Below are 27,399 nucleotides of genomic sequence, written 5' to 3' on the forward strand. Positions count from 1 at the left end.
TTCGAAAACTGATTTTCAAGCCATCAGGGGCCAACTCGAGCGGCCTGAAGCGGCCAGGCAAATTTTATGCGTGGTTATAGAATCCGGAGTCTCAATTGCGAATTTCTAGGAACATTTATAAATATCTTTGTATGGAATTTTAAGAAAATCCATATTGGAAAAGATACATATAGATGTAGGTAAAAAGTCTCCCAAAAGTCATAAGACTCTAAATTTGTACAGATGCTTATTTTTAAATTGATCTGAAAGGTTTGCCATATGGAAATAAAGTCTAATCCTTCATGTAGTTGAAATTGGAAAGAGAGAAAGTTTTTGATTAATCAGTGAAGAGCAGTATATCAGTAGTAAATTAGTAAGCACGGTACAGTTCAGATTTCGCTACTACCTTCATTTGAGTCTTGCGGTTCTGGACTGGTAGCTTTAAAGGAAATCCGCAAGGGCGCGACGTGCCGCCTCTCGCGCAACAGAAATGACGCGTCGAATGTTCAAGACAGCAGTCCACACGTAACGAAGCATAATTACCTGGAGAAGAAACTATCGTGACCAACATGGCGGTTCTTTCAGAACAAAGCTCTTCCATTGCTGCGTTCCAGCTGAAGTTTTTTTTTAAAATTAATATTGCATAAATTTTTGGGAATTTCAGTTACATAAATTTATGCATTTTTAGACGAAGGATATGTTCCCTATTAAATCTTGGGTAAATTTGAGCACTAATGATATTTCAAAAAAGTTTATGGGATTTCCGTAAGTAATAAGTATTTGGACAACCTTTTAGGGAATGTTTCACAAATTTTGAAGAGTTTTGTTAATATTTGAAGCAGATGTATTATCATATGACCCCTTCTAGTACCAGATCAGGCCCCGAGTAGGATAAGTCGGGTCACCTAAACAGCCCCCGACTAATCTACCGTGTCGCTACTGGTCGGGAGCTAGTCAGATGACCCATATAGACCCCGACTTTAAGTGGGGTCGCATGGTCGGGAACCAGACTAGTTCCCCATTTGAATGTTCTGGATTACAACCTTTCGGCTTGATCGGAAAATTACGGAAACAGTCAAGGAGCATTCTCAAACGAAACTATATGAAAAATCAAGAATAATGATTTCGTGGTTTGCTATGCGTCACAGATTTCTGTCAACTTCATATTGACAATATCAATTTCTAAAATACGTTTTCGAGATTATGATATTCAGTATCATTTTTATTTAAATTGATTTTTGAAAACTCAGTGAAAAGAATATCATTTTTTATAGCTTTAATTGTTGAAAGGGAGATTCATAATATTTCGAATTTAGAATACTACATTATCATTTTCATGTTTTAAATACCTGTATGGTAATATTAAACTTCAGTACTAAAATACGAATAAATATATCAAAACCTCGGTGCTTTGAGTTTAAAGTTAATCTACTTTCTTAAAAATTGATTTTTTTGGTTAAAGATTCATTATTTTAGTAGAAAATTCTTTCGTTTGGTTTAAAGATAAAATTTCATACGGCAAACATTAAAAATGAAAAAAGTATAATAAAGCTAGTGATATTTATATAATAATTATTTTCCTAACTTTTTTCACATTTTGGATAAATTCGGTTGGAAAATTTGAATTCGGAATATTCTATATATGGGAGGATGTTAAAGTTATAATCTGTGATAAGTAGTCTGGAGTGGGATATTCATTAAAATAAGTCCTTGAAGTCTTATCGCTTAAAGGATTTGCTCTGAAATTCAGAGGGAAATCTGAGGAAGAAACTCAGTTACAATACTCATTTAACTAAATTTAGTACTTTGTATGAGAGAACAGGTATAAAAATAAATCGAAGAGCATATTTTTAATCATTGTTTTTTTCTAAATTATAATCTCGAAGAAAATTCCATTTTATTTTATTAATCCTACAAAATTTCTCGACAAGATATTTCATATTCAAGTCCCGTTCGAAGCAGAATGGAAAAATACTTTTGTTCGTTTTCTTAATATCTCGTAAAAATTCCTATTCAATAAAATCGATTCTGAGAAATGATTGAGATGGGCTACTTATAAAATTTTTTAATTAAACTCTGGTTGAAAATTCATTCTTTATATCATTATTTTTACGTTGAAAATTCAACTTGTTTGCAGAAAGTCATTTTGGCTTTAAAATTTAACAGTTTGTTGTGAAATTTTCTTTCTGAGGTTTGATGAATTTGACTCTGATATATTTTTCCGTAATATAGAAAATTAGCCTTATTGTTTTTAAATTTACTTTCTATAGTACTGAAATTCAAAAAATTTGAAAATTGAAGTACATATTATAGTTGTAATTATATTTAAAAATATAAATATTATTTATAAATTACATTAAATTATATGTTAATATGTTACACTAAAATAATTAATTAAATGTCATATTTTTATATTTCTCAAATAAAACCTATACAGGCACTTTTTTATTTTCCACAATTATGTTTGGTTTTATAAAAAATAATTTATATTTTTAAAACTATAAAAAAGTCTATTAATTAAAATTTGTATTAATAAGTCCATGATTAATTGATCTAAAAAGAAATATTGTAACACTTCATCGTTTTTTCTTAAAAATATAAATATTTGGTTCAAACTTAAACTGCTTTTATTGAGAATTAATTAATTTTGTTAAAAACTTGAGTCTATTGGCTGAATTTAAATTTATATTTTCAGGTTTTCTTTTTATTTATTTTTTCTTGACTAAAAAATCTTACATGGTGGAATATTTTTTGTTTTAGTTTAAAACCTAATCCTCTTTAGAAGATTTTATTTTTTGTTGAAAATAAAATTATTTTTCCTTTTGGAAATTAAACTATTTCGTTCAACAATAACATTTCTGTTGAAGGTTAACATTATCAGCTTATAAATAAATTTCTTTTTAGAGAATTTTGCTTTTTTGGTTATAAAATTCTGTTCTTGTTAAAAATGAAAATTTTTGGTTGAAAATTCATCTTCCTGCCCGGAAAATTCAACAATTTAATGGAAAATTAAGCTGCCAATTAAGTTGCAAAATTCACATCTTTAGTTAAAAATTTAACTACATGGTTGAAATTCGACCACATTTGTAGAGCATGCAGTTTTTGCCTTAATATTCATTTTATTAGTTTAAAATTAGTATTTTTTAGAGAAAAATAAATTTTCTTACATAAAAATCTATCTATTTCATTAAAAATGTAATTTTATGGTTAAAAATAAAGTTTTTCGTATAAAATTTGGCTTTTTGGTTGGAAAGTTGAAAACTTTTGATGATGTGTATATTTTTTTTACTCAAAAACGTTTTTTGGTTGAAAATTTGTTTTTTTAGTATGTAAATTTATCTATTTTGGTAGACTCGTTATTTTTTATTGTATAAATTGTAATTTAAAATCTTTTTTGGTTGAAATATAAAGTATTCCATTTTCATTGACAACTTTTATTTTCTGTTTCCAAATTCAACCATTTGGTTATAAGTTAAATAAGTTTGTTAAAAATTCATTTCTCTGATTGAAGATTGAATATTTAAGTCGAAGATTCATCTGCTTTAATTAAACATCCAACAATTTTTCATTAAAATTTGTCTTTTTTATTATTAACGAAAGTAACTAATTAAGCAATTTTGTTTTAAATATTCATTCTTTTTGGTTTGAAATTTAACTATGTAAGCGAAAATTCAGCTTTTTTTGTAAATTTATAGTTTTAGATAGAAAATTTTAGGTTGAAAATTCTTTTATGGTTTTTTCATCTCTCATCGTAAACACCTAATTTCTTTTCTTAAATTCTCGACTTACAATTTTAAATATTTTCTTGAAAATTCGTCTATTAGGTATTTATTGAAAAATGCTATTTCGAAAAATGGTTAGAATATTTTTTCATTCTTGAGTAAAAAATCTTTTTTCCCTAAATTTTTATTATCAACTAAACTAACTTTTTCACTACTCTCATCATCAATATAACATAAAAACTCGTTAATTCTTTTCGACTCGAAAGTATTCTATTATATTTTTGGTTGAAAACTTATTCTTTTTGTTTACAAATTTTATAATATAGTTAAAAAATTTTAATTTTTGTAGATAATTCAACCATTTGGTTTCGAATTAATTGATTTTACATTTTTATTCTCACCGACGTTCTTCACGGGATTTTTCATATCTGAGTATTGTTCAAGGTACAATAGAAAAAGACCTCTTTTCGACTTTTTCACATGACGTAAGAATTTTTTTGCAAATAAAGGCCATTCTGAGAAGCGATGGAGAGCATTGATTCATTGTATGCATAAAAGGAAGGCTTTTCTTTTTATTCAAGGAAGTACAAAAATAAATACTATTCACATAAATAGGATTGTTTGATGCGATTTAGGTATAGCTTTAAAGTCTCTTTAGATCTGCACAAAAGAAAGTCCTAAATATACATGTAATCCCTTTTCAAAAGAAAGGTCTACGCTTTGGCAACTGTATTTCGGTCATTGTGAATTCTCTTTTGTTAAAGCTCTTTAGGCTATAAAGAACATATTATCATTACATATCTCGCGCTTCGCACTAGATTTTGACCAAAATGTTACATTTTCTACATTATGTTCAACACTTTTATATCTAATTTATATTGCAATTATTTATGTACCTCGGCCTGGGATTGCTTATTCAGACATGAAAAATAAACTTCGATGATATATTTACTTCACGTTACATGCTCGGTCTTTGAAATTAAATGTTCAAGCATAAGCAATTTTAATTTAACGATTGTTAATTCTCTTTCGTTAAAACTCTTTGGCCTTAAAGAATGCATTCTTGTTACGTATTTGCGCTTCGCACTCGATTCTCTCCCAACTGTCAACGTTTCTGAACTATGCTCAAGACACTATTATATCAAATTTGAATTATATTTATTTTTGTACCTCGGTCTTACCCTGATTATTCAGATATTGCAAATTAATGTGCAAATTTTATTTTGCATACTTCGTTTAACATTTATTTATAATTTTTCATTAAATTTTATTCTCAGCTACCCTTAAAAATTTATCGTTTGAATACATTTATATTATTACAATTCATATTATGCACTGGTGATAAAACGAAAGTATTTAAAATGTTTTGTTTTCTGCGCCTGTGTCCTATTTATAGAAAGTTAATTTTCATATCTTTAATATATTTTTAGAACAAGAGTTTATAATAAATGTGTAGACCTTTTTCGAATTATTAACTTTTGTCTTGATTTTCTTCGCCTCTTGTTTAATTTTTCGAAAATTTATTTATTTTTTATCTTATTTTTTACAATTTGAAGAAAATTTATTTTCTCAACTAAAAATTATTAACAGCAAATTGTTAGGTATTTTCTGGAAAAAACTTTTCTCAAATGATTTTTTTTCGTATTTTCTGTGGTTTCGAAAAAATTTAAAAAAAAATGTAACGTTCTTTATTACGATGAAAAGTAAAACTATGTGTACTATCAAAAACTTATGAATAACAATTTTCTAGCTGTATTTTGCATGAGCAATTTTCGCCTGTTCATTTTTTTCATAGTGTGTGTCGTTTGTGAAAAATTTTATTTATTTAATTTCAAAGTTGTTTTTTATGAATAAAACAAAAACGACACATTATATAAGAAAATAATGAATGCAAATTTGTAGCTATTTTTTGGATGAACAACTTGCGTCTTATTATTTTTTCGCAGTTTGCTTCATTTGTTGGAAAATTTAACATTTAAATTAAGAATTTTATTTTTCAAAAATAAAACAAAACTACGCCTTTCATCGAAAAATGATTGATGACGAAGTTGCAGCTCGTCTTTTGACGAACAGCTGTCACCTACTTTTTTTCGTAGCTTGCGTCTTTCTTCGAAAATTGAACATTTCGTTGAAAATAAATGTTAATCTTGTAAGCAGAAAGTCAAAAATATTTGATAATAATGCCCGGAGCAAAAATTTACTCGCGAATTAATTTTTCGATACGTAGATTCAAAGTCTCGATAGTTTACTGAAGTATTACTCTTTAAAGTCCGTTGGCACCAAGCCAGTAAAATTTCTGGTGAGATATAAGAATTCTCCCGCGCCAACCTCTTAAATCTATTTCAATTCCACCGGTACGCTGACTTGAAATTGCAATTATTTTAAAATTAAAATCCGGCCACTTTATTGTGAGACACGGATTTCTCATTCCAGGCATTGAATCTAAAAGTATCACAAGAATTTAGAAAAATTCATTTTTAACCAAAAAAGGCATGTTTAATATAGTATTTAAAATTTGTTACTTCCATATTTTTAGTTGACTTCAAAAATTCAGAGCTTGCAGCACATTAATAATAAGACCTGCCCTCTCCTTTTCTTATCCTTTAATTCCATTCCTTTTCCCTCCTTCCCTATCCTTAAGCTTTGTTTCATCTCTGCTTTACCGACCCCACTTAGCCACTTCTTTTTCTCTCCCTTCTATACCACCGCACCTTTTTCCTCATTTCGACTCGTATTGTGAAGCAAATAAAAAGAGATGTGAAAGAAAGTGTGGGTAGAGTCAACGATGGATTGCGAAGGGAGGGTATTAAAGGGTTATATGATTGGGAAGAGGAGTAGGATAGTGAAGGGGAAGAGAGTGACGGATGGATAGTGATGTTGGGCAAGGAAGCCATGGGGTTTGATTGAGGGGAATAGGTTTTGGCTTTATAGGAAGAAGAGGATGTGTGAAATGTGCGGGAAAGGGGATGCAAGTTTGAAATACTGTTTGGAGCATTGGGAGGAGGTGGATCGAAGTAGGATAAGAATGTTGATATTGATGCCTAAAAGGGGGGACAAAAGGGTCGTAGCACGGATGAAGTGGGTGTTGGGTAAAATTGAAAAGAAGATAAGGAAGGAGAAAGAGGAATGGATAAGAAAAGATTGTAAATAGGAGAGGAATTAGTTTTGAGGAAAATGTAAATATTTTATATAGTAGACAAGTACAGTAGACTCAACGACACTGCTCGCTACGACACTTCTCATTTCCTGATTTCTCCTTCGTTCGCTTCCCCTTACTCCTTGCCTCATCTCACGCACACGCATTCGCGGCTGGCTACGCCTACTGCGCCGAACGCGACTTCACGCAGGAGAGAGGGTTATCTGACACTTCCTGTTCGCTTCTGCTACAGCTCCGAAAGCGAGAAGTGTCGTAGGGACTACTGTATTAGCTATTAGCCGCAGAGGCAGAGTTTGGAATGCGAGGCAAAGCGAGAAAGTAGGAACATGCGTGCGAGGCGAGACAAAGCGAGGAAGTAGGGACATGCGTGCCTGGCAAGACAAAGCGAGGAAGGTAAAGCGAGGAAGACAAGGAGAGCGGGTGGGCTTAGAGATGGAAAATATAGGATAAGTATCAATTTAATGTTCTTGGGTGAACTTTTTGGAACTATAGAAAAACAGAAATTAGGATTGGAATTTTTTTCAAGATTCAAAGGAGTTTCTAATTCCCGAGAGTTAAATCGGATAAACTTCAAGTTTTTTGCGAAACTTGTGTTCGTTGCATGTGGACGTTTAAATAAGAGAAGCTTCTTTCAAGTTAAGGGGCTTGAAAAGAACAGAAAGTTACACACAAGTTGCGAGAGAAGTATGGCATGTTACTTTTTAATGCAACTTTCTCTCGTGATTTTCTGTTTTAGGTAGTGTTCATTATATTTCATTCGATACTCATGCTGTGTCATTATCGGCTCTTTAAAACGTTTTTCTGAGATAAATATTATATTAAGCCAAGTTTTTATTGATATAAAAATATTCCAATGATATTTGAAAAAAAAATCTCTTGACTTTTTTGTTGTTAATTCCTTGAAGTGTGAAAAAAAATTTTCCTTAGAATTCGAAATTCAAAAAGGGCTATGTGGTGAATAGTTCGAAATAACACCTTTTTTGCTTCCAAAATTTGACATACGTATTATAAGCAATTTATTGAATCAAATACTCCAGAGTAAAAGTATGTTGTATAAAAAAATTATTTTGTTCTAAAATCGTTGTGATTTATTATTGGAATAGTAACTAGTTAGAAAATTTTTTCATAAATTAAATATTTCTAAACGTCTCATATATTATAAAAAGTTTAAATTGTAAATATTCCAGAACCTTTTTATAATTTAAAAAGTACAATTTTTTAATTTGATCAAAACTATGGGTGAATCTATAGATGCAACAAAGACGTTCACATAAGAATATTTGAAGAAAGCTAAATTTCCACGAAAAAGTGCTCGTTTTAATTTAAAAATTAATTTTTTATAAATTGTTGGCATGAAAGGATTTGAGTTCGTTGCATTTTAAAGGGTTTTCATGTTCTACAAGTTGATAACAATAACTTTTCACGTATCTCATAAACCGTAAGCAACAATCCAATCAAACTTGTTAAAATCCTTTCAATTTCAACTTTATTGTCAATTAACAATATAACCGCAAGAATGCCTTTATTATTTTTCTCTAGCACAAGAAGAACGATTTTTTATTTATCTTAACAAATAATTCACTTTATTTTTAAAGTCCTTTTTCGAGATTTAATTTTGATAGTAAACGTAGAGAAGATTGATCTTCCGCACAGTGGGGAAATCTTGAATTTACTATTCAAGAAGGTGCCTGTAGGTTTTAATTTTAAAAAGAAAATTTGAAATATTTCTTAAGAATAAAGTAAATTAATTTCTAGCAAACGCACAAAGTCATGTTTACAACTGTTACAATTTCTAGTCTATATTTTAGAAAACAAATCTACGAAAAAGAGCATTTTTAAATATAAATTTTTTTCTCGCAATTCTTATCTATATTTTTAATAAAGTTAAATCACAACCTTAGCATACAGAGAAAGCAAAAATTTGTTTGTTGTACAATTTTACTTCTATGAAATAATTTTTGAAGCTTAATAACTTGTTAATCAGCACGAAATTATTAACACGCAGCATTTAGCTATTTAGAAATTTCCTATTTTAAATGTTGAACTATTTATAACAAAGATAAATGTTTATTTTGAACAATTTCCTAAAGTTTTGTATGTCTGCAAAACTATTTCGGTAAATACAAGGAGAAAAATAATTCTTTTCTAGGAAAAAATGATGAAAACATTTTATTTGTTAACTCAAATTATTTGTAAAAAAATTAAATTTTAGATGTTAACAATTTATTAAAGTATTTTATTTGTAATATTAATTATAATATTATATTTCTTATTATTATTATTTATTTTTATTTATCAGTTTTTATTGTTACTAATTAAATAAATATAAAGTTATAATATTAATTAAAATTTAATATTAATTATTTGTTTGTCAAATTTTTGTCATTTTTCTTTCTCATGTTTGGCTTTTAACATTTTTGTATTTTTAGCTGAAACTAATGCGCAGGTTGCAATGTAAGTTCGATTTCTATTTTTTTCTCAAAAATGCACTTGCTTGTATTTTTTAAAGCGCTCAAAGAGGAAAAAAAGAAAAATATTGCTTAATTCATTTGCTAAGAATTAAATACTCTTGTATTCGTAAAAAATCTATTAAATTGTTCAATAATTTAATTTTCAATTTTCAGTGATCGAACCCATTTACCCGGGTTTTTGAAATTAGCATGGGATTTTAAATGCGAAAAGTACGGTTTCCGAAAAAATAGAAAAAATACAGGTTATTAAAATTTTGAAATTTATTGTTTACTTACTTCTTAGGGATTTAAAAAAAAATAATTTTCATGCTACAATTTTTAATTTACACACCCTTGATCCTCTTATTTTGTGCCCGGAAAATGACTCAAAAATGAAAAGTATCAGTTTTAAGGCAATTTCATGCTGAAGACGGTATTTTTAATATTTTTTTCTGAATTTGTTATTTATATTTGACGATTAACATGTTTAACAGCATTTAAAAATTATTTTTTATTTTCCAAACAATTGTTATATGTTTAAAAAGTCTTTCCCCACCTGTAAATTGTGAAAAGTTAGTATTTTTTGGAATAAATTATACAGCTGATAAATATAAATCCCAAGAATAATGTTTCTAACTTAAGATATTTGTAAATTATTTAAATAATTTCAATTTGTTTAAACAATATTTTCCTTGTGAATCGTATAAAGTTTTTTCTAAAGCCAATTAGGTACACAATTAACGAATGTTAAAATTAATATTATTCTGCTTAGGGCATTTTAATATTGTTTAAAACATTTTTATTTGTTTAAACCACTTTTCATTCTAAATCGTGAAAAGTTATTACTTTCTGATAATAATGTTACATTCGCTTTGAAAAAGTGCAAGCGAGGAATTGTTATTTTTTGAAATAATTACAAAACTCTTTTCTGAAATAGATATCACTTTTAGTATTTATTAACTGCCTCTTAAATTTAATAAAATAGTAACTATTTAAGATTTGCAGAAGAAAAATATTGCTAAAAAAATAGTCTAAATAATTGTAAACTGCCATTCACACTAAATATTATCTTATTTTTAAGATATGAAGTTAAATAAATTGTATAAATAATTACTAAATATGTTAATTCCAAAATATTATTCAAAAAAATCATCAACTCTATTATTTATCTCTTAAAATAGTCGCTTTTCATACTTAAAAAACAACATAAAAATTGTTTAAAAAATCGAAAATTAATTTAAAATATCTTTATACTTGTCACTTGCTGAAAAAAATAATTATTCTTGGTTTGAAAATTGGGCTCTTTCCGGATATGTTCTTTTTTTTAATTCTGCGGATGCCAATTAAAAATATCACTAATTTCACTAAAAAATTAATTTCAGACAAAAATACGAATTTTTAAAAAAATAATTAAATTATTGACCTAACAGATAAGTTTTCATCAAAAATGATGAAATACAATAAAAAATATGAAGTTTTAATAAAATTTTTCTACCGGAAAAATATGGATTTCAAAAAAATAAAAAGACATACTTTTTACCGGAAATATAAGAGCTTAATTTATAGTTGAACAAATTATTAGAAAAAAAAGAAGTTTTAACAAAAATTCAATTGCTTACCAAAATAGTTTTTTTTCTCGGTATTAGTCCTTATTGTTGTAAATAAAAATCGAGAATGTTCTGTAAAAGAGACTTTGTAATAAAGAGAAAGCGTTTTATTATTTTAGAGATAAACATTTTCTATAGAACATTACAAATTCACGAAAATTTTTAATCATTACAAAAGATTTGATAACAAAATAAAAAAATGTGCCCTTTTCCAGAAAAATAGGTTCAGTTTTTTAGGGACTAAACGAAAGCCATTAATTATAATAATATTTTATTTATTAATATTTATACGCCGTTCAGTATTTCTCTTTTTTTATGCTACGTCATTTATACGTCTTTACATTTAAGTTTAGTTGAAAATTCTCGTTTGGAAGAGTGGATATTTTTCAGATAAACTATTTTTCATTTTTCCAACTTACCATAAACCGGTTTTATTATTTGTAACTAAATATGTATCTTTTTGTAAATTTTCTGAATGATTCTGTTTTAATATATTTTAGTACAGTTAAATTAAATTTTTAACAACAATAATTTGAAAAATGTTATTCTTAAAATAATTATTATTAAATTTTCTTTTTTTATTATTATCAATAAATTAATTTAAGAATGAATTAATTCGTATAAACAGTTACACATATAATCAGATGCTTTCACGATTTTGAAAAATCGCACTCACCGAGTAAGTTATATTGCGAGAAATTTTGATAAAAACACGATAATTAAAATTTTTTGAGATTAATTTTATTGAAATTACAACAAATTTAATAAACAAATGCATTTTTCAGGAATTTTCCCATAGAAATTTTTATTTTTATGTCAGTTTTTTTATAAGGAACCTTATGATAATTTTAGCAAAATTCGTAATTTGTTGAATTATTTTATGATTTTTCAAAAACATATTCAATACACAAAAATGCATTATTCGGACATTTATTAGCAGTAACATTCTTTTTTTCAAATGCCAGTCCTTTCAGTTGGAAACTTCATGACAATTTAAGTAAAATTTATAATCAATTGATAAATTTAATGATTTTTTCAAACAAATCTAATGAAAAAATGCATTAATCAGGCATTTGTTGACATAAAAATTCGATGTGAATTTTTTAAATTAGGACCATCATGATAAATTCAGCAAAAATAATAATTTTTTGTTTAATTTCATCATTTTTTTAATCGAATTTAATAATCAAATGCAGTATTGGGGCATTTGTAAAAACGGAATTTTTTTTCGATTTCAGACTTTATTTACTGGGATCTTCGTAATAAATTAAGCAACATTTGTGATTAATTGATATATTTTATGATTTTCTTAAACAAATTTAACAAACAAACGCATTATTTTGGCATCTGTAGATATATAAAAAAATTTTTTATGCCAGTCCTTTTAATTGATCTGTTTATTAAATTTATTTATAATATCAACAATAATAATTTCACGAAAAAATTTGTTCATCAATATTAATTATTTATAAAAACATTGAAAGCCTGATTTAAAATATAAAAAAAAGATTTCTATAATTCTGATTTTGAATTGAATAGGTTATTCACTTTAAAAATATTTTTAGCTAGAAAATTGAAAATAATTAAATTCTTTTTTTTGATCACAATTCACAATTAAATTGTAAATTTTATTTGTGTTACGAATATTGCTTATTGTAAAGAATCACAAACAAATACATGAAAAAATCATTTTAAATAAGAGCGCTACCGGTAACTAATTCCACAAATTTGCGCAAAAACATTAATTATTATTAATTAATTATTAATTCATTATTTATTAATGATTGATTAACTATTAATAAAGTATGAAATAATTGTCTACTATTTATTTATTAACTATTAAATAATTAATTTTTTGCTGAGGGGGTGAGGGGGACAAAAGTAAACGATTATTCAAGAGGTTTGAAAACGACAAAATTTTACAAGTTTGTTCAAAAGTCACACTTCTTGGTTGAAAACTCAATAATTTGATTGCAAATGTTCTTCTGTTGAAAATTAACTTTTTTGTTAAAAATTTAATTGCTTCGTAGAAAATTCGGATTTTTCGCTGAAAAACTCAGTAATTTGGTAGAAATTCTAACTATTTAAATAAAAATTTATGTCTTCGTTGAAAATTCGTCGTTTTTTATAGAATATAAATTTTTATGTTAAAAATTAATTTTATATAATGAAAATATAATTATTTTTTTGAAAACTTTATTCGTTGGTTGAGAATTAACCTCTTCGTTCAAAATTCAACTGTTTTATTGAAAATTTTCCTTCTTTTATCCAGATTCTAACAATATGGTAGAGAATTTAACTTTTGGGTTGAAAATATACCTGTTTTTCATAAAATTTTTCCTTTTTTTTGTAGGAAATTCAACATTTTGGATTTAAATTTAAACAATTTGGTAGAAAATTAAACTATTTATAATAGTTAAAAATATACCTATATTCATAAAAATTCGTCTTTTCATAGGAAAGCAATTTTTTACGCAAAAATGCCACTATTTGATAGAAAACTAATCTATTTTAGTTCTGAATTCATGCATTTTATTCAAAAGTTATTTTTGTTAATAAAATTCAACTGTTGTTTATTTTTAATTATTTTTTTATATGAAATATCAAATATTACATGTTTCGTTGAAAAATTTAGCTCTTTGGTCAAAAGTTGAACTACTTTCTTAAAAGTTAATTTTGTTGTTGTTGAAGATTCATAATTTTAGTTTCAAATTAGTATTTTTAGATTAAAAAGTAAAGTGTTTATTTTCATCGGAGAAGGTATTAGATTGGCGTAAATGTGCACTCCCTCGCCTCTTTTTTGTACAATCTCCACGCTGTGAGACCTTCTGAAATAAAAAAAAAAAACGGTTTTCGCGAATGAATAAATCTGCATGTGTGTGAACATTTTTGTTACCAATTTATTTTTTATTTTAGAAATTCTAGTTTAGTCTATTTGCAATACTGAAAAAGATGAACAACTTATCCTAACGACTTTTTTGATAGAAAAATAAAAAAGGAAAAAAGTCCAGAATTTTTTTTGCAAAAAAAATAATAAATAATCATAAATTTCATTTTGTGATCAAACTATGCAAGATAGTCGTATCTTGCATGCGTCGTTTTTTTCGATCGTGAAAATAACATTAAAAACCAAAAATAAAATTTTTGTAAATACGACGAAAAATACGACAAAAATTAATAGTGAACAATAGTGTTTTAGAAAGAAAAAAAAAAGCTTTTGGAAGAACTATACAAGAGACGAAAAAAATGTGAATAGACAACATTTGTTTATTCAAAAAAGATATACTAATTTTTTCCTCATCATTTTCTTGAGGTATGTGTAGTTTCTGTTTTAATCGTAAAAAATAAAATTATAAATAAAAAAATTAAACTTTGTAAAAACGACGTACGGTACAAAAAAATTAATGAAAAAAAATTTTAGACCCAAACACGATCTATGAATCTGCAATTGATCTGTTTGATTGAACTCACAGTATTTTTTTTTAATCGCCAAAAACAGAATTAAAAATAGGAAATACATTTTGTTTGCCTGAAAAGATGATACAAGGTACAAAAAAAATTAATAGGCGAAAGCTGTTCACCGAAAAAGGATCAAATTTGCTATTAAGCAATTTTTGATAAGACGAATATATTTTCTGGCCAGATCAAATATTATTCAATTGGTTCAACATCAATCTTTAATTTGATCTTGAACTTGATTTTCAACTTGATCTTTTAATTTCAAGGAACTCACGAAATACATGGAATTCATGAATTGAAGGAGTTCATCAAAATCACGAAATTCGCGGCAATCATGGGATTCCCTAAATTCACGAATTTCAAAAAATTTACGGAATTTTAGAAATTCAAGGAATTTACCGAATTCATAGAATTTACGGAATTCATGGAATTCAAGAGATTCACTGAAATCGCGGGAATGAAAGGATTTGTGGCATTTACGAAAATCATAGAATTTACGTAAATCACGGAATTCGCGGAATTCATGGTATTTTTGAGAATTACGGAATTCATAGTGTTAATAAAATTCCGTGAATTCATTGAATTCCATGAATTCTGTGAATTTCTTAAATTCCTTGAACTCCATGAAATTACGTGAATTCCATTATTCCGCAAATTCCATGAATTGCGTGGATTCTATTAATTCCGTGAATTTGAGAAATTCCTTAAATTCCGTACATTCCGTGAATTTCGTAAATGTCACGAATTCCGTGAATTCTTCGTAAATTTCACGAATTCCGTGAATTCTTCGTAAATTTCACGAATTCTGTGAATTCTTCGAATTATGTGAATTCCTTTATTACCGTGAATTGCGTGACTCTCGTGAATTTGATGAATTTCGTGTTTTTCGTGAATTCCATGAATTCTGTCCATTACTTACATCCTGTAAATTCCGTAAATGCTTTGAATTCCTTAAATTATTTAAGCCTCATAAATTCAGTGAACTCAATGAATTTCGTGAGTGACGTGAATTCCATGAATTCCTTGAATTATGTGCATTTGTTGCATTCTATGAGTTCCTTAAATTTCTTAAATTCATTGTATTCCGTGAATTCCACAAATTTAATTAATTCCATGCATTTTCTGAATTCCGCGAATTTAATGAATTCCATGAAATCCGTGAATCCTAGGCGTTATATAAATTCCGCGAATTCCTTGAATTCCGTAATTTTGGTGAATTTCTCGAATTCCTTCGGAAATAAACTTCCAATACATTTAGTGGAAGTTTCCAACAGAAATCTTTAGCATTGTACCTAAAAATGTATAATCAATTAAAACGGTGGTCTTTCAACTGAAATGATGATTCATCAACTAAAACAATGGATTTTAACCAGAAAAGTTTAAATTTGAACTGAATAGTTGCGTTTTTAACCAAAAAGATAAATTTTAAAGAAGATTTTAATAATTTTCAAACTCGAATAACCAATTAATTTTTCGCCCAGACTATTCATTGGATTTAGACAATTATTGTTTTTAAAGTAAAGCTTCTTAAATTTCGAAAAAATGTGGCTAATTTTTTATTTAATAATCAATATTTATTAAAGACAGACCTATATTAATGCAAAAACTATCAAAAATAACTGTTAGTGAGGAAATATAATTTTTAAATTAAAGTTTGTTCTGAAAAAAGATCTTCTCCGTCGCTCCGGAGGGAATCGAACCAGGGAACATCCGATTGCCGGCCGGGTACTTTTCCATTAAGCTACTATAGAGATCGAAGAAACCAATCCTTCTTTCAGAAACATATGTTGTCTTTTGCAAGGTGTTAATTAATTGATTAACTTAAATAGACAGTGTTGATTTCTATTTTCACAGCGGGTGAATATATTTATTTGAAAAAATCTCAGTTTGCATATTTTTTTAACGAATATTTTCAATTTTTTTTACGTAATAGAATAAGAACATCTTTGTGGCGACAATTCGTTATGATGCGTTTAAGATTTGAAAGAAATATTCATTGCTTAAACAATTTCTATTTTAAAAAATACAGAGTTTGGATATTTTTCAATGAATAAGTTCAATATTTTCTGCGAAATTCACTAAGAGTATATTTCCAATTACTCGTTGCTATAATACTTTACAAATTCACAAAACCATTTTAATTATTAAAACATTAAGATAACTTTTAGCTATAAAACTTTGCGCTCATCAATGGACAAACTTAAATTCTTTACATAATTAATCATTTTTGTAAAGCAGAGTAATATTCAAGGTTTTGAATGTACCAAAATAAATCGAAAAATAAACCGGAAGGTTTTACGAAATTTTTTTAATTTTGCCGGATTTTAAAAAACTTAGATCCTTAAAAAAAATTTAATTTGAATTACATGCGCTATTTTTAAAGATTTCAATATAAAAGATTGTCGAATTTGAAGAATTTTGAAGAGAAAAAAAGAAATAAAAATCTCTTCTTAAGATTTCTGGAAAATTGATTTTTTATGCAAAAATAAGCTTTAAAATTAAAAACCATTTTAAGAAAAGTTTGAATAATTAAAAAATTTTTTGCAAATTTGAGGAAATTCGTATAGACTTCATGAAGTTCAAAACTAAATAAGATTTTTGGAAATTAAAAAAAAATTGACGCTTTTTAATATTAAAAAAGTATCAAGAAAATGAAAAAACTGCTCTTGAGATTCTGGTAAAATATTTAAATATAATAATTTAAATATTAAAATAAAACAGTTTTTGTTAAAGATTCAACTATTTTATTGTATATTCTTCTTTTTTTGATAAATTCCACGCTCTTATTTCCAACGGTATAAATTTTTTAGAAATCATTTGATTGATGTTCACATATTTTTCTATTTGGTTCGAAAATTAATTTTTAAAATAAAAAAAAACTTTATTTGAAATTTTTCAAGGAGTTACAACATTTTCGTTTGTACTCAAAATTCTTTAAAAGCTGCTTATTATCAAAATTTCGATATTTTCTTAAAACCTGTACAGCACCTAAATATCTATTGAAGTAAGGTTTTCTAAAATTGTTTAAAATCGGGGAAGATTATGAGACTTTTCGTAAAATTTTTCAGTAAATTTTTTGAAAAATTTTTTAAAAAAAGAAATGAATTATCTTCTAGAAAAATATATTTCATCTTTAAAAAATGATTATCAATAAAATTAGTGACTCAGCACATATTACACCTTTTTTGAAATTTGGTTACGAGAGACAGATTTTTCTTTTATGTAAATCTTGAACCAACGCTTCCATAGAATAACAATTTTCCCGATTAAAGCTGAATGTATGGAAAACGATTTTATTTTTGGAATATCGAAAAAGCTCCAAGGGATTCCATTTTCCAGATGAGAAAACTATAATATTTATTTTTAATAAATAAATCGTTTAAAGTTTTCAACGCAATCTTTCGAAAAATTCGAGACCACTTTTTTCGAGATTCAAAAATTCTCTGTACATTCATTTATAGTACTTGAAACATTTATCCTAATCAATCTTTTCATAAAAAAAATAGCAGAGTTATAGCAATTACAAAATTAAAAAAAACGAAAATAAAAATATGAAGCTAAATAACGCACGATATAAATGAATAGTGAATAAAAACATCAAATAAAAAAGCACCTAAAAAATATCTACAAATTTTCTTTTAATCACTTTTTTACAGAAAACGTAGTTTTTATTTCATTTATAAAAACATTAAAAATACAAAAATTAAATTTTTCGACACACTACGCAAGCTAAGAAAAAATAAGTAGATAAAATTTTTTTCAATGAAAAAAAAAAACAAAAATGTTTATTTATCATTTTTTAATATGATAGGGAGATTCTATTTCAATCGTAAAATAAAAAAATTTACTGGTTGGATAAAAGACACAAGCTACAATAAAATTTTATTTAAAAACATTTTTCTTCGAAATCATATTTAAATATTTTCTTAGAACCAGTTTTTTGCATTATTTTCAGATTCTTTTCATAATGAGAAGACATTAATATTATGTGAAAACTTTATATCTTTTTCAATCGTAAAAAGTAACATTAAAAATTACAAAAATAAATCTGAGGAAAAAACGAAAAAAATGAATGGAAAAAATTTGTTCAGCCAAACAGGAGCTAGAAATTTGCTTTCAATCATTTTTTTATGGGACAAAAAGATTATACAAATTTCTTATTAACTATTTTTTTTATAGAAAGCTTCATTCTTGTCTTAATCATAAAAAATAACAATACTATAAATTAAAAAATTAAATGAAAAAATGAATTCACAAAAGTTGTTCAATAATGAAATTAAATGTTTAAAAAAACGATACAAGACAAATTTCACGCATTTTTTTATAGGGCAGACTTTTTTTTAATTTCAGCAGAAGAAAAATTAGCAGTTTTTTTCTGAATCTTCAAAAAGGCTTCTTTCTTTTATAAGAATGTGCAACTTTTCACGAGAAATTGAAAAACATAGAAGTTGAATAGTTTTAAGATAATATTTAAAAAAAATACAACTTTTAAAAAAATCCTAAATTTTACAGTTCTACATTTTGTGTAATTATAATTCAATAATTATTATCATTCCAAGTGAATTGCAAACAATATTTTACAATTTCTTCAAATCTTTGAAAGCCTACAAAATTCCTTACTTTTCTTGTGAATAAATTCTTGGATATCTACTAAAATATAAAAATCCTTTACAATTGTGAAAGCCCTTGGAAATCCCTTGAAATTTCTTAAATCTATTTGAAATGCCTTGGAATCTTTTAAAATATCCTAAAATACTTACGTCGAGAAAATCTCTTCAAACTATTGAAATAAATAATAAAATTGTAGGAATCATATCAAATTTTCACAGATATTTCAAATCCTTTGCTATATTTTGAAATGCTCTCAAACTTTTTAAAGCTCTCGAAAATGCTAACGAATCAGAAAAATACCTTAAAATATTTGAAATCCTTTCATGAATTTATTGATTGATTCTAAAGATTATTTAAATAAAAGTTGGAAATTAAAAAAAAATTGGTAGAATTAAGTAGAGAATGAGAATTTAATGAGAATGTGTTCGTTAAAGCGAAAGAGCTTTAACGAAAGAGAATTCACAATCACCAAAATACAGTTGTCGATGTTTTGACCTTCAATTTTATAAGGCATTATACATATAAAATATTAATTCAAGCCATCTTGGCGATTTTTCCTAAACCAATTTGTAAGTACAATATATTAATATACTTGCAAATTGGTTTCGAAAAAATCGCCAAGATGGATGTAACTAATGAATATTGAAAATGTTTGTGTATATATACTAGTCGCTATCTCATTAGGCACGCTAAATTATTACGCACTTATTCGGTATTGCAAAGTCATGTGAAAAACAATTTTGTTCACTCGAATATTATAGTATTGCAAATCATTGCTCGAACGTATAAAGATTATAAAAAATTTCGTAATTCACCTACCTTATCTTATTTTCTTCACGAAACCAATAATTCATTCAATAAAAAAATAAATGTGATCAAAACTGAAATCAACTACACCCATTCCAAAATTTGGTTGAAAATTTGATGCAAAATAAAATTTTTTTGTTGAAATATAGTTTTTTACATGCAACATTAATTTTTCTAAATTAAGGTAGTTGTCGTGCCAACAGTCAGATATCTGACAAAATAGTTCTTCTGTGATTTTAAGAATCAAAATATTATAACTGATGTAATTTCAAACAAAAAAGATGATTTTTTTATTAAATATGTTGAAATTCACAAAAAAAGATTAATTTTAAAAATTACAAAATAACCTTCAAGTATAATTATTTGTTTGAAAATTGTTTTTTCAAAACAAATTGTTTTTACGATTTCAGCCATAGAAAAATTTGCTTTCCAAATTGGAAACAGTAGAGTTACGAAAAATGTTTTCCCGGAAAAAATAAGCCATTATTTATTAAAATGCAATAATTTTTTTTTAATTTTGCAAGAAGCAATGGTTAGAAAAAAATCATTTGCAAAATAGATGGTTAAAATTAATGTCTTTTTTTGTGGATTTCAAAATTTTTCATACAAAATAATGCCTCTCATTTGAAATTGCATCAGCTATAATATTTTGATTCTTAAAATCATAGAAAAACTATTTTTTTTCAGATATCTGAATTCTGGCACAACTTTCTTAAAATTGATTTAATCCAGTTTTGTTTAAACCGAGATCATTTTATTCTAAAAATCCAACTACTTAGATGGAAATTCATGTTTCTTTGTGAAAACATTAATCTTTTTGATTGACAATTCAACTATATGATTAGAATTTTTTAATTTTTTTGAGAAATTATCTTTAGTAGTAGAAAATTAATGTTCTTCTTTTAAAATTCATCCTTTAGGATTGTAAACTTATTCGAAAATTTCATTTTTTTGCAGAAGCTTGTATTTTTTGGTAAAAGTTTTCTACATTTGGAATAATTTTAGTTTTTTTGTCTTTTTATCATAAGCATTTCTTTGAAATTCATATTTTTATTAAAATATCAACTAGGACATTTTCTGTGTGTATTCACCTTTTTGGTTAAAGATTCAACTACATTTTTGAAATTGGAAATAATTTGTTAATATATAAAAAACAATGCGATTTAACCAAATTTAAAATGATTCAGAAAGCAAAAATGAATTCTTTATTTTTTTTTTTATAAGACTGAAAATGTTGTATACTTTTCTCTTATTATATTTTTCTATTCATAAAGTTTTCTAAAAAAAATTCTTCAATGATCAAGATATCGAAAATTTCAAAATTTGAGCATTGGAAGAGTGTTCAAGAGAAACTTTTGAACCAGTCTTATGGAAGTCGATTAGAACACATCATTTTCTGATTCAAATTGAAAAATATTTTGATGCTTATAACACTCCACTGTTTATATAAATATAGTAATAATAATAAATATTGCATAGTTGTTTATAAAACGAAATTTCCTCAGTTTTCTAATTTTTTATGAGTGGGCAACTGAAAATCATTACAAGAGCAAAGAAAATTTTCCTTATTATTTAACATTTTTATACAATGATAAAAAAGCAATATTATGACAAAGATTTTCAATTTTTATCCATCTTCGAATAAAATAAGACTCATAGAAAAGCTTCTAGTATAGTCATCTGTACAGCCTAAAATAAATTTATATATTTTTACGAAAAAAGTTGTAGCTTTCCACTATTGAATTACACATTTTATACTAATCTTTAGTGACTTTTTTCATTTTTAAATTATTAGAATTTCTTTAGTAATCAATGAAATCCCACTCATTTATATTTACAGAATAAATATATAAAAAATAGCTTTTATTTGGTTCCCAAATAATGATCTTGATAACAAAAAAATCCGAATGAAATGAGATGAAAATATTGATAAAGACCATTTTATTTTTTCTTCTTCCCACGCAGAAATCACTTATTTTGAATGTTTTTATATCTTTGCTATGTAGGTTGTTGAGCCCTTGAGGGTCACATTGGGGTTGGTTTTCGTATAAGAAATCAGATATTTTGAAGAAATAATTTTGTATGATTTTAAGAATTGAAATATTAGCAGTCATATCTTATACATAAAAAACATGATTTTTAACAGAAAAATTGAAAAAATTACAATAAATACTTATTTTAACAAAGTTATTGAATTCTTTCTTACGGTCCATTCTAATCAATGAAAAAAATGGATGATTTTAGTTTAACTATTTTAATACAATATTCAGCTATTTAGTTAAGAGTTTATATTTTTTAAATAAAAAATAAATATTCGCTTAAAGAAATATTTTTTGTTGTTAATGCATTATTTTGTTGAAAATTCGTCATTTTTGAATAAAAAGTTCAGATATTGCGATCGAAAATTTATAGTTTTTGTAAAGAATGAATCTTTTTATTTACAAAACTCTACTTTTCAGGTTAGGAAGTGAACTGTCATTAAAAAAATTCGTCTTTTTGCGTAAAAAATCAACCATTTGGGTGACATTGTAACTGTTTTTGGTTTAAAATGCATCTTTTCACTAATGTGTTAATAATTTAACTTTTTTTTTTAATATTCAGCTACAGGGTAGTTATCTTTTCTGGTCCAAAAATCACGAGTTTTGTTGAAAATTTTTCCGTTTGGATTAAAAATTCATGTTTTGAATCAGAAAAGTTATCTTGTTAGGAAATTTATTTTTAAAAAATTCACCATTTTTCTCGTAAATTAAAGTATTGTGTTAAAATCTGAACAATTTTTTTTAAAGTCACATTTTTTGCCTTAAACTCATCTCTTTGGTACAAATTTCACTATTTTGTTTGAAAGTTATTAATTTTTTAAAATAAAATAAAATTTTTTAATTTAAAATTGAACTATTTGATTCTGAACCATTTGGTCGAAAACACACCTTTTTTGTTGAAAATGATACTCGATCATAAAACTTTTTTATTTATTATTTCTTATTAATTTTATGAGTAAACTCTTTTAAAAAATGTTGAATAAAGACGCTTAAAGTGATTTTTACTTACGCAAGTTTGCGTTTTCATCGAATTATTCAAAAAATAAGAAAAAACATCGGATGGTGAAATTCCATAAATAAAAATCATTCGAGACACTTTAATAAAATTAGAAGAAAAGCTAATTTTTCTGCCTTTAAATACTGATACTAGGCATTTATATAATAAGTTTACAAAATAATAAATAAAATCAGATTACAAATTGTCATCATGAACCTTTTCTGAAAATATAATTTTAAGAAAATTAAGAGAAAAGGCAATTCCTCTCTGACTTAAAATGTCCGTACTGGGCATTTGTTTATATAATTTGCTTATGAAATTCATAAAAATATATCAGATGACACATTTTCATTACTAAACGTCACGGATTACATTATTTAAAGAAAATTAAAGGGAAAACGATTATTTTCTGTCTTAAAAATGTCCACAGTAAGCATTTGTTTATCTGATTTGTTATTAAAATTATTGAAAAAATCGGCTTACCAATTTTCATAATCAAACATGACTGACAATATAATTTTAACAAAATTAATTGACAAGGCTACGTCACTCTGCCTTTTAATGTCTACACTGGGAAATTGCTTATATAATTTGTCATGCAATTAATAAAAAATGACGGATTAAACAATTTTTCAACTAAGCATCACTAACAACATAATTTTAACAAAAGTAAAAAAAAAGATTGTTGGTCGCAGTCTTGAAATGTCTAAAGTGGGAATAACATTATTTTATAAACTTATTTTAAATAATCACAAGACAAGTTTGTATGGTCAAGTATTGTTTTTGAAATAAAATCAAGTAATTTAAAAGCAAAAATATACTTTGAAAACAAAAAATCCATAATTTTGTCTGCTCGTTAATTCAATTTATGTTCTTTAAGTTTTTTATTGGTGACTTCAAATGATGTATATTTTAATGTAAATTTAAAAAAAAAGGGGTGAGAATTAGGGGGCCCCAATCATTGCCCCCTCTTGTCAGATCTAATGCACAGGATCAATTTTGAACCAAACAAACAACAAAAAAAGAATTTCCGACTAAATAGATCAATTCTCAACCAAATTTTCATTTATTTATTTAAATAAATAAAAATAAATGTCCTAGTCTGAAAATTAATATTTTTGGTTGAAAATTTATCTTTTTTATTTAAAAACTCAACTATGCGGTTGAAAATTCTTGTATTATTTTTAAAATGCATGTATTTTTTTCAGTAAAATACTATTTGTCTTGTTTGAAAATGGTTGAAATTAACTGAATTTGTTGAAAATTCCTCTTTTTTACTGAATATTATTTCTTTTAGCTGAATATTTAACTATGCCATTTTTGCCATTTTTCTTTTTTATTTAAAAATTCATTTCTCTCCTTGATAATTTAACTCTTATTTCGAATAAATATTTTTGATAAATTCGTCTTTTTGGTAGAAAATGAGTTGGTTGAAAATTCACTTGATTTGTGGGAAATTAAAATATTTTGTTCAAACTGTTTTTGTTGAAAATGATTTTTGTTTTACTGAAAAGTCAAGTATACCATTTTTTTTTAAAATGTGACTAAATTGTTAAACAACATTTTTAGTTGAAAAATAATTTCATTGACTGAAAATTGATAGTTTTCAGCTGACAATTTATTTCTTTGTTTAATTAAATTTGTTATCTGAAAGTTTAACTATTCCATTTTTGGTTAATATTTGATTTTTTTGTTGAAAATTTTATTTTTATGGTTGAAAATTTACCAATGTTATTGAAATTTAATGTATTTTGTGGAAACTTAGTTTTTTTAGTTAAAAATTAATCTTCTTTTATAAGAATTCACCTTTTCAGATGTAAATTAAATTATTTTGTTTTTTATTAAAAATGTATTTTTACTAGTTGAAAATTCAAGTTTGCGAAATTCAGAACTACGCAAGAAAAACTGAACAGTTAAAGCATTACATTTTTACATTTCAACGTGAAGGAACTTTTTCAAGATTTTTCATTTTCTTTATACTGTTTTGTTATTTACTTTATTTTACTTATAAAGTTTCAACAACAACAAAATCAAACAACTTTCCTACAAAATATTATATTTTTCAGCAAGAGATAAGGTTATAAAAACTAAAATGTTAAATCTTCATTATTAACAAAATAAATAAATTTTAACAAAATAGTTGTTATTAATAGTTGAATCTTCAGCAAAAGATATTTTAATTTTAAATAAAAAAACAACGTAACTTAACCAAAAAGACGAATTTCCTACCAATTAGTTGAATTTAGAACCAAGGCAGATTAACTTTTATTGAAACATTTTGAATTTAAAAATCAAAAAATTAGTTTCTGGCTAAAAAGACACATTTTTACACCAAAGATTGAAACTTTTAACTCAAACCATAAATCTCCAATAATAAAAAATTTATTTTTTAGCAAAGTAATTCAACTTTCAAACAGTTGAATTTTCACAAAAACTGAATTCTTAATGAAAAATTTAACAGTTCACGTTCCAATTAAAAAGATTGTAATTTTGAACTCGGACAGTTGAATTCATCCAAATTTGTTGAATAAATTATTTCTTCCTGATGTATACTTCGCGCGGACACTGGAGATAGACCAGTGTCTGACCAGAACGGCATTGACCACTGCGTGTCCGGTATTGTTGAGAGCGCTTAGTAGTATGAGTCGCTTTGGTCAGGCGCTGCATGACTATTCCATTGATTAAAACTTAAATTTCCTCGGTATTACAGAGGTAAATTGACAGGATAAGTTATTATTCGAAACTTGTATTTTCTCCTTTAAAAAATAAGGCAAGAAAGAAAGAAAAACTAATATGGTTGTCAGACAACAAAATTTAATCACCGAGAGACAATATTCCCCGGGGCCTTTCCTTGCTCATTTGATAAAGTGAGACAGAAGTGAAATCTTGGAATTGCGAAATCACTTATGTCTACCTATTTAAATTGTTTCTTTCTTTGAAAAAGGCAAAAAGTAAAGAAGAAGAAGAACATCGTTTTCAGGCGTAATATTCTAAAGTATATAATCGGCGGGGACAGCGGAAAAGGGAAAAGAGCAAATTAGTATACATAAAATTTTTTTTTTATTAATTTAAATTGGTTTAAATTGATTATTGTTGCAGGTATCACAATGGGAACACTCGTATTCTGTGTTACATGCAGTGGCCCGATGGTAGTTACCCAAATAGCAAAACGGAATACATGTAAGTTTATAAAAATCTAAAATATCAAATAAAGAATAAATACAAATTCAAATTTTTATTAAATTTCTATCATATAAACTAATTAAGGAAATTCTAAAAAAAATCCAGCGATCGAATTTACAAAATGTACTCTCGAATCTTTCAATTAAATATTAAAAAAACAAAATCCCATGATCAAAAATCCCTCGTCTTTTTATATTTTTTATTTTTATCTCACGACAAAATACATTTTTATAATATATTATATATTTTTTGTCATGAATAAACGAATTATAATTAAAAACAGAAGAAAGAAAAAAAGAAGGAAGAAGATTTGGCGGTGGCCTTTTTTCTATCTTCTTTTTTATTTTAGCTTTTTAAATTTTGAATTAGGAAATGTAAGTTGTGTTCGTTTATTTTTCTACCATACTGCCTGTTTATGTCGCTGACGCATTTCCGCAAATTAGCTCGATTGCTTTAGAATTGATGTGAAAATGTAAGACAACTCCCAGGTGGTAAAAGCGATATTAATGCTTATAAATGGTTGTAATCCGATGGTTTTTGCCCCGTGATAAGTCGGTTTTTCTACGATATTTCACACCTTGCGCTACATTAAAAATAGTTATATTTGTCTGATGAAATATATTTTCGAAATTTTATCAATAAGAGTAATTAGGCATCAATGATATTGAAAATACGAAATTCCTGCTTTAAGAAATCAAAACTTTAAATCCTTTATATTGATTTAAATAATTTAAATACCTGAAGATATAAATGTCAAAATTATAAGAAATTTAGTCATAATTAAAGTTTTTAAATTATGTTAAATATTTAGATTAGAGTTACGCATGATATGTAATTAACCTCAAATACCTTACAGTTTTCAGGCAATTAATATTTTGCGTCTAATCAGAGAAGAAAATTTCCGTTCTAGAAATGTCTTTTTGGGACAATTAAAAAATCCCGAAAAACTCAATTCCCGACGATGTAAAATTCATGATAAAGGAAATAACTAAAATCGAAAATTGCCGAAATATACATGTTATCTTCATGTCCAGGAAAAGAAATTATGAATATATGCGTAATTATTTAATTTCAGAGTTTAGAATAATTGTTATATAAATATAACTTTAGTAAAAATAATTACTTTAAAAATTGTGAATTAATTAATAATCGGATTTATTAATGAATTGAGAAATTCTTTCTATGATCAGGAATTCAAACTTTGCATCTTTATATTAGGCATTTCATATAATTAATATCATGGATGCCTGAATCTTGATGTTAAATAAATGATTTACAAAATGATACAACTCGAAAGAGCGAAAATGATTTTAAAAAATTAGTCAGATTATGTGCCATACGCCTAGAAAAAAGGGTTTCGTAGCTCTCCCCATACCCCCTCTCCCTCT

General features: G+C 26.0%; 1 protein-coding gene across 1 annotated transcript in view; it reads left to right on the forward strand.

Annotated features, from left to right (window-relative positions):
- LOC117171693 (tachykinin-like peptides receptor 86C) overlaps positions 1–27,399 on the forward strand; it is a 391,005-nt gene that overhangs the window by 320,399 nt on the left and 43,207 nt on the right. Inside the window, exon 4 of the mRNA XM_033359224.1 lies at positions 25,928–26,008. Within this exon, the coding sequence (XP_033215115.1) occupies positions 25,928–26,008 (81 nt within the window). The remainder of the gene's footprint in view (positions 1–25,927; positions 26,009–27,399) is intronic.

This window comes from Belonocnema kinseyi, chromosome 4 (genome assembly GCF_010883055.1).
Source record: "Belonocnema kinseyi isolate 2016_QV_RU_SX_M_011 chromosome 4, B_treatae_v1, whole genome shotgun sequence".
Taxonomy (NCBI): Eukaryota; Metazoa; Arthropoda; class Insecta; order Hymenoptera; family Cynipidae; genus Belonocnema; species Belonocnema kinseyi.